Source organism: Podarcis muralis, chromosome 16, assembly GCF_964188315.1.
Source record: "Podarcis muralis chromosome 16, rPodMur119.hap1.1, whole genome shotgun sequence".
NCBI lineage: Eukaryota > Metazoa > Chordata > Lepidosauria > Squamata > Lacertidae > Podarcis > Podarcis muralis.
The window spans coordinates 37,859,183-37,870,886 of NC_135670.1; the positions used below are offsets into that span (position 1 = coordinate 37,859,183).

The window sequence follows — 11,704 nt, forward strand, 5'->3', positions numbered from 1 at the left end:
AATATGCATCATTATTTTGATCTTACTAGAAGTCACAGAGCTCAATGCTCTAAGGCAATAACTTTTGAACTAGTAATTATCTCAAATTGCTGGGATTTATCACCCATCTTGCCAAACACTCTGTACATTTTATCAGGCCATGGACACAATCAATGTCAGATTGTGAAAGTGTATATAAAATAAATCCTGTGTCATTCAGAGCCCACAGGAGAAATTTTGAAGATGCAGGTTTTCATGAATCAGATCATTGGCATTTTCCCTTTATCAAAATAATCCAGAGTCATTCAATGAGATGGTTGGAACATTTCATCTGCAGATTCTTCTCTTCCTGTGGCTTCAGTTGCCTCCAGCTGAGAGCAAGGAACACTCTGCTAGATGCACCATGATGGAGCCGTTCCAGCTTCCATACCAGAATTATCAGAGAGGGGACCTAATCATTGGAGGAATTGTTACCTATTTCGGCTTTTTATTTGAAGAAATGGATTTCCATGAGCACCCAAACACAAAGCTTATAGATGAACTTCTGTAAGGAAAAAACTCTATCCTTCATAGCGTACCCTTGGTGAGCTCATGTATGCTACAATTACACCAAACATACAGTGGTACCCTCAGAGCACGTTTCCATGTGACTTTTTTCAAGTAGGAATGTTAAACATATATTTTCTTATTTTTACATTGTGATCTTGGTATCTTCTTCTTTGTTGCTTTATTCTGCTTCTTGGGCTTTCTATCTTCTGCCTGTTCTGCTTTCTCATCACCTGATCCCATGGCTCTCACCACTTTCTCCAACTTCATCCTCATCCTCCCTCTGTGTTTCCTTTCACACCATTAACATCTGTTTTCCTTTGCAGCAAAGCTTTATCTTCATATTCACAATCTCTATCACTTAATCTGACGGTCACAAATGAATGTGACATATGAATAACATAGAATTTGGATTATGGTCTCTGCTATACAATGTAAACCCTATTGAGTAAAAAAAAAAAAAGTATCGATACTGAGTTATTTGCAGAGTAGACCCACTGAAATTAATAAACCTAATTTAGTCTGATCCATTAATCCTAATGGTCCTTCTAAGAGTATGACTAACATTGGCTACAGTATTTTTTTGTACAGCAACAATTTTATTTGAAGGAGGGAAACTCAGTTGCTATGAAAGAATAGAATTTTTTTTCCCATCTGATGTGCTCTGGTCTCTACTCCCCACCTACACCAAACACGAACTACCTGAGAGGCACCAGTCAGAATTTCTAACTTGGGAACTTCTCTTCCAGTGAGTGTCCGTTGGCCTCTGAAAGGAAATAAGGAGTTAAGAGAAGGATGTGGCAAACAGGTCCCCCTTCGCAAAATTAACATAGGAGGAATGGCGGTTTGCTTTAGCCGCCTGTGAAGACCCATAATTTTAGGCACCAGTGGTACACCTGCAGATCAGAGATTAATTTACATATGTGATTTTCAGGATATGAATGCTCTGCACAAAATTAAATGCTTTTTAGATGCAATATTCTTAAAGCTGACTGAATATTGTCCATGGGGTCACCTATCAACTGTCGAGACAAACAATGGATATATAGTTTGTTTGTTAGCTTATTTGTTTTATTTAATCTTTTGGGATTTGCCAGAGAGAGCCAGAAAGTTACCAATGTGCTTAAGAGGGAGAGGAGGAGAATACCTCTGACACGTAGTAAAGTGGTACCTCGGGTTAAGAACTTAATTCTTTCTGTAAGTCCATTCTTTCTGTAAGTCCATTCTTAACCTTTAACTGTTCTTAACCTGAGGTACCACGTTAGCTAATGGGGCCTGCCGCTGCGCCGCCACCACACGATTTCTGTTCTCGTCCTGAAGCAAAGTTCTTAACCTGAGGTACTATTTCTGGGGTAGGGAAGTCTGTAACCTGAAGCATCTGTAACCCAAGGTACCACTGTATAACTCTTTTATTAGTGACACACTGAAGTACTACCAGAATATTCTCTCCCTGGTGTTTGCTGTCAAAGAAATAAACGGGAACCCTAATATCGTACTGAATATGACCTTTGGGTTCCACGTCACTGATAGCTACTTAAATGCAAGGATGACTTATCAGAACACCCTGAAACTTCTGTCCATCACAGAAAGGATTGTCCCCAACTTCAAATGTGACAAGAAGAAAAGTAAGGTAGCTTTTATTGGGGGACTTGACTCTGACATCTCTCTCCACATGGCTACTGTCTTAGGCATCTACAAGATTCCACAGGTATAGTAAGACTGGGGGCTGTCAAGTTCTTCTGCCTCAGGTACAATAATGATCTTCTGGATTCTCAATGCTTTCTTTTACTTTGGTTCATTTTTCTGAAAAAGGAAGTGTGAGAGGAAAATATATAAATGATACAAAACATCTGGGGGAGCTATGCACTAGTGGCTGGAGGAGAGGGGCTTTGGTGCTTGCCAGACTTCGTCTCCCATGTGTCACTGGGAAGCAGCAGGGAGGTTGGAACAGGGCAAATGCAGCAGCAGGAGTTTTCCTCCTGCTGCCAGGAAGCTGCCCACGGCCAGCTGCAAGAGATCAGAGAAACCCTGCTCCTCCTAAGCAGTTCTGGCTAATCCACAGATTTCCCAGCTGTTTTTCATAATGTAATATATATTTTGATTTCATTTTCACTAATGTATTCACTTTTGTGACCAGTGTCATTTTAATATAAAGCTTTGCTTTTGGTTGGAGAAGTGAATTGCACAATTCAGAGAAGTACAAATGTCAGAGGACAGCTGCATTTTGGCTCACCAATTGTTTCAGGAATTGTGAATCAGGTGGGGTTTTTTAAAAAATTATTAAGATGTTCATTGAACTCAATTCCTCTCCTATCCCTAGTTGTGTCTCATCAGAATGGTTCCAACTAAACAAGGGAGTTGCTTGTCCTGATTTTGTCCACTAGCCCCAACCACTTTTGCTCAATGGTCAAGGAGTCCAGGAAGTTCTGGAGAGCCACAGGTTTCCAACTCATGAAATATACCATGATTGTCATGGCCTAAAATTGGCCGCTGTTTCTTTAATACAAAAGGTACCCAGTCAGTATGAATCAGCAGCATTCAATGAATTGGCAAAGTCTGCATGACACATGCAACCTTTTCCCTACATATGCCTGTATATATAGAGTGGTCATTGATTGTGTGTGGTGTGGGTTGGTAGAAAGCTGGTTGAGTTTGATATGTATAAAGCTGTCAGTCGTGGTTGGAGAAGACTTTTTAAGAATAAAAGCAGCATTCTGCAAAGTTCTCTTTCTCAAGGACTCTTTTTGCCAACTAGGGTCTGAGGACCAGGCAAAGGAGGCAAAGGAGGTCAGAACGTTTTCTTTTTCAAACATGGACAATGATGTCCAAGGACAAAAGAGCTTCTGAACTGAAAATCCTTCCACAGTTCCATTGAGGTGTACTTCTTACTTCCCAACTAACAAAACCTGCGGGTATAGGTCCAGATCTTGAATTATTTTAGTGGTATAAATATGGTGCCTCTATGTATAAAGGCTAAGCTAGAACTCTCCAATTCTTGTGGGTTTGATTTCTTCCTCCAGATTGCTTACTGCGTATTAGCTCCAGTGAGAAGCCCGGAGTTGCAGCCCCAGACATTCTACCGAACGGTGCCCAATGAGAAATATCAATATGCAGGGATTGTCATGCTACTTCTACATTTCCAGTGGACATGGGTAGGAATTGTGGCATCCGATGATGAAAATGGAGAGAGCTTTATGCAAACCTTAGTGCCAATGCTTTCTCAGCATGGAGTCTGTACAGCTTTCAGTGAAAAACTACCAGCCATATCTCAGGGTATAGATCATTTTAGTTCCCTGGAACTCCTTCGGGCCAAGTCCTCTTTCCTGGTGGCCTCAGAAGTTAACATATTGGTTCTGTGTGCAGAACCTCAGACCATTACTGTTGTGAAATGGTTGCAATATTTTTTTTCATTAGAAGAAGATGTTGCAGGCACCGTGTGGATTTTGACAGCCCAGTGGGCTTTCTCTTCAGAAACAATGCAAAGGTATTACGATATACAAGCCTTTGATGGTGCCTTGTCTTTTGCAATTCACACGGAGAAAGTCCAGGGATTTAAAGACTTCCTTCAGACCCTGAACCCCAACTCTCCAAATGGAGATGGGTTCCTCCAGGCTTTTTGGCAACAGGCATTCAACTGTTTATTTTCTGCTTCCAATGGGCACAAGGAAAACACAAAGACCTGCACTGGCCATGAGAGTCTGGAGAGCCTTCCTGGGCATATTTTTGAAATGACCATGACTGGCCAAAGTTACAGTATCTATAATGCGGTTTATGCCATTGCACATACTTTACATCAGATGCACTCATCCAGGCCAAAACGCAGAATGATGGCAGGCAGAGGTGGGCTCGATCCTCCAGAGCTGCAACCTTGGCAGGTGAGATTTCCTGTTCAGAATAAACCTTTGCAAAGTTGAGCAAGAGAAATGAGAATTATGAAAAATTAAGAATTTGTTTGAAAATACTAAGGTTTGTTTCTACCCATGACTGCCCAGCCATTCTGTCCACCACCACCAACTATTTTCTAGAACCTGCATTTGTTCCTGCACTAAAGAGGACCATATAGGGCTATTTTCAAATGTGGTTACTTGGTCTGTTTTTTAACTCGCTCCCAGTGATATTCATTGATTGTATTGGAACTGCAAGTTATGGTCACTTTACGTTGGTGGGGAAAAGTAAACAAAGAAATGGAGATCAGGGAAAACCCACCATGAGCTGCCCCCATTTCTTTGCCCCCTTCTCCCTGCACACCCACCTTGCAGGAGGGGCAGTTCCAGGGCTTCCTGACATGGCACCATTTTGCCTTTGCACAGACCCCAGAGCTGAACCCTCACACAAGTGGCAGGCCAGCTGTAGTTGTTAGAAATACTTATGTTCTCCAAATGTTGTAGACTGCACAGTTTTGGACTACTTTCTATTGTGTGAAATATGTGGATTGATACTTTCTCCTTTCTATAATCCATAAAAGCTCTCCTTTTTAAACTTTGCCTTTGTTTTCTTCTGCCTAGCTGCACTCGTTCTTGAGGAGTATCTCCTTCAACAACAGTGCTGGTGACTTAGTGTCCTTTGATGAGAATGGGGAGTTAGCAGGTGGATTTGATATTATTAACTGGGTTACTTTTCCAAACCAAACCTTCTCCAGAGTGAAAGTAGGAAAGATAGTTCCACAAGATTCACAAAACGTAGACTTCAGCATGGATGAGGGAGCCATCACATGGCACAGATCTTTTAATCAGGTGGGACCATTGGATTTTTAAAAATGCGGTGTTGTAGGAGTAAATTATACAGACCCAAGTGAGATTTACATCTCAGAAGACAAGGGGAGGCTAAGTTACCCATTTGTTTTGAAAGATTTAATGTCTTGTGGTGCTTCTGAATCTAATAATGTATGTGCTTCCTATTTTACCTTCTTTTTTAACTCCCTGTATTTCAAAGTCTGTTGTCTTCTCTGTCCTCTCTCCATCCTCCATCTTTAAAATTCAATATCCCTTCTCATTCACTCCCAATATTTACATTACAGTTTATTTATTTATACAACACGCCTTTCTGGAATAATGTTAATCAGCCAGCTGATCTCTTTTTGGTTAAAACTGTGTTGTTCACAAGGCACAAGAGAGCTACATTTTCTCCTCTTTTTATGGCTAGGTGCTGCCCCTTGCCTTGTGTAATGATCGCTGCCAGCCAGGCTACAGCAGGAAAAAGACGGAAGGGTTGCCATTTTGTTGCTATGATTGTGCTTCATGTCCACATGGGATGATTTCAAATCAAACGGGTAGGATTACTATTACTATTATTATTTTGAATAGGTACCTCTGCTGCAGGTACCTAACTGCGTCCCCAACTCCGTACTTCTGTTGGAAGCTGGTGAATGCCCAATTTCAGCTAGAGCGTGGTGGGCTGCCCTAAAACATTGGCTCAGGATTTCATTGTTTAATCTAGGGAAGGGTCTGTATCAACATTTGACCAATGAGGAATTTGTCAGCAAATGGCAGAAAACCATGGCTAAAAAAGCCACCTCTATTGGTCTGTCTCCCCCCAACTGTATTACCTGGGCTATGAAGGCGCCCAAAAGGTTTTAAAGCAAAGATTATGGGACAATGCACACAGTGACTTGCGATCTCGGTCACACGCAGTCTGTAGTCCGCTGGCAGCAGGAGTTCAATATGGGTTAACATATTGAGTTAACATCTTACATCAAAAACCTGACAGTACCTAACTATCAAAGGCTTTTCACCAAAGCCAGACTGAATGTCTTCCCCTCTGCAGTGCTGGATGGTAGGTTGAGAGGAGTTCCCTACCAGGACAGACTTTGCTCGTGTGCTCAAGACATCGATTCCATAGATAATATTTTGTTACATTGTGCGAAGTATGAGCAGGCCAGGGCTGAACTGATACTACCCTTGCTGGTGCCTTTCCCGGGAAAGTCAGAGGCTCACTATGTCAGGTTCCTACTGGAAGACCGGACAAAAGCTAGAACGTTGGCAGTGGCAAAGTTTTTATCGGTGGTTGCAAGAACAAATGAGCCCTATATTCCAAACAAAGTGCTTGATTAACCTGGAGGTAGGCTGTATGAACTCTGTATTGATTTGTAATGTTTTGTTGGGTCTCTGGACCGTAATAAAGATAGTAGTAGTAGTAGTAGTAGTATTTTGAACATTGTACCACTAAGTGTTCTGACCAACTCTAGCTAAGGGCACAACCAAAGCCAATGTTTCTGATCACTAACTCCAGATGAAGGACAGAGTAGATGAAAAATCCATGCACTTTAGGCCCATCGAAACGTAGAGCCTATTGTGGATTATGCATAGTGGCTGGAGATTGTACAAACAGTTTTTAATATCCACTTATCTCTGATACTTTCCCCAACTTATTTGTTGGAACTCATATATCACTCATTTGATATTTTCAGATGTGGATTATTGTTTCCAATGCCAAGATGACCAATTTCCAAACAAGGCCAGAGATCAATGCATCCCCAAACGCCAACATTTTCTTTCCTACGCAGAACCTTTAGGGTTCGTTTTAGCTTCCTTAGCTCTGGTCTTTTCTCTGCTCACAGCTTGGATACTTGGCGTCTTCTCTAGGAATGGGGACACTCCCATTGTCAAAGCCAACAACCGGGACCTCACCTACACTCTGCTCCTTGCCCTCTTGCTCTGCTTCCTCTGCTCCTTGCTCTTCATTGGCCAGCCTCACCCAGTCAGCTGCTCTTTACGACAAGCTGCTTTTGGCATCATCTTCTCCATTGCTGTGTCTTGTGTCTTGGCCAAAACCATCACGGTGGTTCTGGCTTTCATGGCCACCAAACCAGGATCCAGGATGAGGAAATGGGTGGGGAAATCTCTCACAAACTCTGTGCTTCTTGGTTGCTGCTCCGTTCAAACCAGCATTTGTGCTGCTTGGCTCTGTACGGCTCCTCCATTCCCAGATGTGGACATGAACTCTCTGATGGAGGAAATCATTGTGGAATGCAACGAAGGTTCTGTCGTGATGTTTTATTCTGTCCTGGGTTATCTGGGATTCCTGGCCATGGTCAGCTTCACTATGGCTTTCCTGGCCAAGAGGTTGCCGGACAGTTTCAACGAAGCCAAGTTCATCACCTTCAGCATGTTGGTGTTCTGCAGCGTTTGGCTGTCCTTTGTTCCCTCTTATCTGAGCACCAAAGGAAAGCAGATGGTGGCTGTGGAGGTCTTTTGCATCTTGGCCTCCAGCGCAGGTTTGCTGGGTTGTATCTTTCCCCCCAAATTGTACATAATTCTTCTGAGGCCCGACTTGAACAGCAAAGATCACTTAATTCTGAGGAGCAAATAGGAATGAACTTGTGTTGATGCTTTTAATTTTTGCATTGTTTGCTGGCATTAATTGGAAGACCAGACAAAGTAATTCCTTGTCTTTCTCAACTCTTATCCTTTTCATTCCTAGAAATACCCTCCAACCTACATCTGTAACCAATAAATCTGAGACCAATTTTTAACCCCATAAAGTTGTTCTGTCACTTTGTTATCTTGCCAATACACTGATCTTCCACTCATAGGGTGCTAAAGGTATATCCCTTCATGGGGAGACATCATCAGTATGAAACACGTAACTTCTGCTGAGGCTATACTTTATACATTTAGGTAAAAGCTGTCTTGTATTTATTTATATGTAATCAAGAAAGGCTGCTGATCTCAGAATGTAGCTGCAAAAGCCTGTATAACATGGCAGAACATTATGGACAATTAAGAGGTTGCAGTTTTAATCCTTTCTGTCATCCTCCACCTGTGGATACACATGTCTGTACACATCCACCTGGCTTCACAATGTAAAGTTGTCACATTTCCAAGTGGGGCTTCAAAACAATTGAATGACATTTGTTACCCGCTGGTCCTCATCTGCCTACAAATGAGACCCAGATTCTCTGAGTTTATCTTCTCCATGTAGGGCTCTCTGATGGGTTCTCTGATGTGTCTGTGATCTTGGATGATGGAGAGGTATGCTGCCCCACCCCCATGTCACCTATGGCCCACGGGGGATGTGGGAGATGAGGATCCAGGTCACCCCTCAGATCAAGTGCCCCATAAGATCACAAGATCAACCATGTTGTTTACAATAAAGCTTTAGCCATGCATAGGCAAACTCAGCCCTCCAGATGTTTTGGGACTATTACTCCCATCATCCCTGACCACTGGGATGATGGGAGTTGTAGTCCCAAAACATCTGGAGGGCCGAGTTTTCCTATGCCTGGCTTTAGGCCTCAAAAGTTGGTGGAGGTTGATTTAGTTAAAAAACCACAGCCTACATTCTTTAGAACTGTAGAATTAAGAATAGTCATGATACAAAGAATACTATAGCATTTCCCCTTTGGACATAACTTGTTCAAAATTGATTGCTATGGTAGTGTTTCAAGCATTCTAAAGCTCATAGACAAAGATTCTAAATCACTGCATTCACAGATTTTTAAATCTAAACTTCATTATTGCATATTTGTGGTTCGAGGACCCGACCCCCGCAATGTGGAAAGAATACACACGGACACGTGATATAAGGTTAATGGGCAAGGAAAGGCCACAACTTTATTGATTACAGCAGTGAAAAAGGTATTGGCTTAGGCATTGGATTTGAACAAGTGGGTTTATTCACCAGTAGGTGGAGCCTGTTGATGCCGATCCAACTATAGGCTCACCCCTAATGTCACCGAGGGTCGTGCCACGGCCTCCCGCCAAGCAGGCATCGGACAGAATACACGACCGCCAGATTCCTTTAACGGAATACCCCTATAAATTGAAGGCATAGGCGATGGCCACACCTAGCTCTTCGACACACCACAACACATTATTCCAATGCCTAACCGCCACCCGAGCCGCAAGGCTCGCCGCCAATACCCTCACTGCTGCAACCAATCCCGGATGCTATTAATGACGCTATCTAACCAAATGTCGTTCCCCAGGTCTGATAAATGCACCCCGTCATTCCGATATAAGGCGTGCTCGCCAATACGGATACGGTCATGATAAATGATTCGGCCATACATGAAGCGCACCCAACGGGCCACTGCCCGATTTACGAGTTTCCTGGTTTTTTCAATGGCCATACAGCTTTGCGCTCCGCGCCAAAAAGTCCTCTTCAGCATAGAAGACCAGAACACTGTCGTTCTGGGACATAAAGTAGCGAACGCATCCAAGTCACTTTTCATGCTCGCTAGCAAGTCCACACTTCTCCTATTAGTCAAGTCATTCTCTCCTAATTGGATGACCAGGATATCGGGAGGGCCGAACGCGGCTACTTTCTCCCACAGCAACGGCATAAGCTCGACCCAGCGCATGCCTCTTCTCGAAAACCAGGAAACTCGAACTCCAGGTGGTAAACCAAGGTTAGGCGCAAGACCGCGGCTGGCCGCCCGAACGCGGGCCCAATGGACTATACTGTGGCCGCAAATCCACACGTGTTGCCTGAACACAGCTGAGGATGAAAGGAGAGAGAAAACCGGTAAGTAGGAGGACAACAGGGGGAGCACTCTAACGTATGTAGCTTTTGTACGCGTTGGATTTCCACCGGCCCATTTCCTTTATCCTATCCGCGGGCAGGCCCAAGTGGGCAGCTGTTGTTGCGGCACCGATCCTGAATGAATGCGCCGCATATTCTAGGGAAGATAGGCCACACTCCTCAATAGCTTTGCGGAGTACCCTGGTGAACTGGTGCCTCAACAATGGAGACCCATCCTCGTGCACCAAGAGCGGACCGGGGCCGGGTGGTCTAAGGTAAAGGTACCGCCTAGTGTCCTTTACCGGGCATGGGCCTTGCTGCGCCGACGCTGTGAGCTTAACCAGAACCCCTTTCCCAGCCTGATCCGTTTTGGACTGGCGTATCCTGACCATCAAAGCAGACTCAGACAACTGCACGTCCTCCATAAGCAGGCCGCGCGTAGAACCCCTCGCGCTAGCTTCCACTACAACCTCGCCAACTCTCAAAGCGCCAAAAAAGGCGATGGCGTACGCTGCAGAAAAGAGGCGGGCCTCAAACTTGGTCCAGCAAATTGACCTAAGCTTTGAGCGTATTTGAGATAGCAACCCATAAGAAATTGGCTTGCGGCCCTCGGTCCTAGGGGGTTGTGACCTGCTCCAACCTTCAATAGCTCTACGGATAAGAAAGTCTCTACACGGGTCGGAAGAAAAGGTGGCTTTAGAAAAGAAGCTGATGGCTGCTACATGTATCTCGCCTGACTCGTGGCGAGAGGACGAAGAATGAGGCCGGGCGAAGGCTGTCGCCGCAGCAAAAGGCTGCTGAACACGCCCCCCCTCAGGCACCTGGTTGGATGCCTGCTGAGGGGCGTGGGCGCCAGCCAGGTGAGGTGAAGGCAGGGGGCTAACGCCCCCTGCTAGGGGCGGGGCTCGGGCTCCCGCCCACAACCACTCCCCTCTCTTGCAGGGAGGAGAGTCTTTATCTATTACATTTATATAGCATTTATATACTATGGTTCTCCTTCTCCCAATTTCATCTTCACAACAACCCTGTGAGGTAGGTTAGGCTAAGCGTCTGTGACCTGCCCAAGGTCACCCAGTGAGCTTCTTGCCTGAGTGGGGATTTGATCCCTGGTCTCCCATGTCCAACACTCTAACCATTACATCACACTGGTTCTCAGCTGAAAATTATGGTTTGTCCATATGGTGTTAGTTAATGTAATAAGAATTTTGGTTGATGAAATGGATAATGGACTTGATTTAAAGGTTGTGCAAAGTTGTCAGAAGTGCGTGCAGGAGCCAGGCCCTGTGACTGGTAGGGCCTCGCAGGATTGGGGCCTTCCTGAGTTTGGCCTGGGAGGGCAAGGCCCACGCCGCACAGGTGAGGCTTGACAGAAGACTCGTAGCACCTGGTGGCAAAGGGTAGGAGGGGTATATAAGACCAGCAGTTCCCTCTGGCTCTTTGCTACAGCAACACGCTACCCACCTAGCTGTGCTTCCTGACTCCTGGTTTCCTGACCCCTGGACTGCTGTCCCTGGACTGCTGATTCCTGCTTCCCGACCTCAACCCCAGTCCCGACGTACCAAGTCAGAACTCTGACTGCCCGTAACCCAGACCATGTCAAAAGTTTGTTCTACCTCTTTGAACAATTAACGGCAAAGCAGTTTTTTTTTTATTCTATATTTTCATCTTAAGTAGTTTTCTGGGTAACCTTTTCTCTCTCTTTTTGCTGGCTCTCCAT

At 44.5% G+C, this 11,704-nt stretch overlaps 1 protein-coding gene across 1 annotated transcript; it reads left to right on the forward strand.

Annotated features, from left to right (window-relative positions):
- The first annotated feature begins 5,216 nt into the window (after positions 1-5,216).
- On the forward strand, positions 5,217-7,833 carry LOC114587011 (vomeronasal type-2 receptor 26-like). Its single transcript, XM_077920457.1, has 3 exons — positions 5,217-5,258; positions 5,668-5,794; positions 6,932-7,833. The coding sequence occupies exons 1-3, from the start codon at positions 5,217-5,219 to the stop codon at positions 7,831-7,833; spliced, it is 1,071 nt and encodes a 356-aa protein (XP_077776583.1).
- The last annotated feature ends 3,871 nt before the right edge of the window (positions 7,834-11,704 follow it).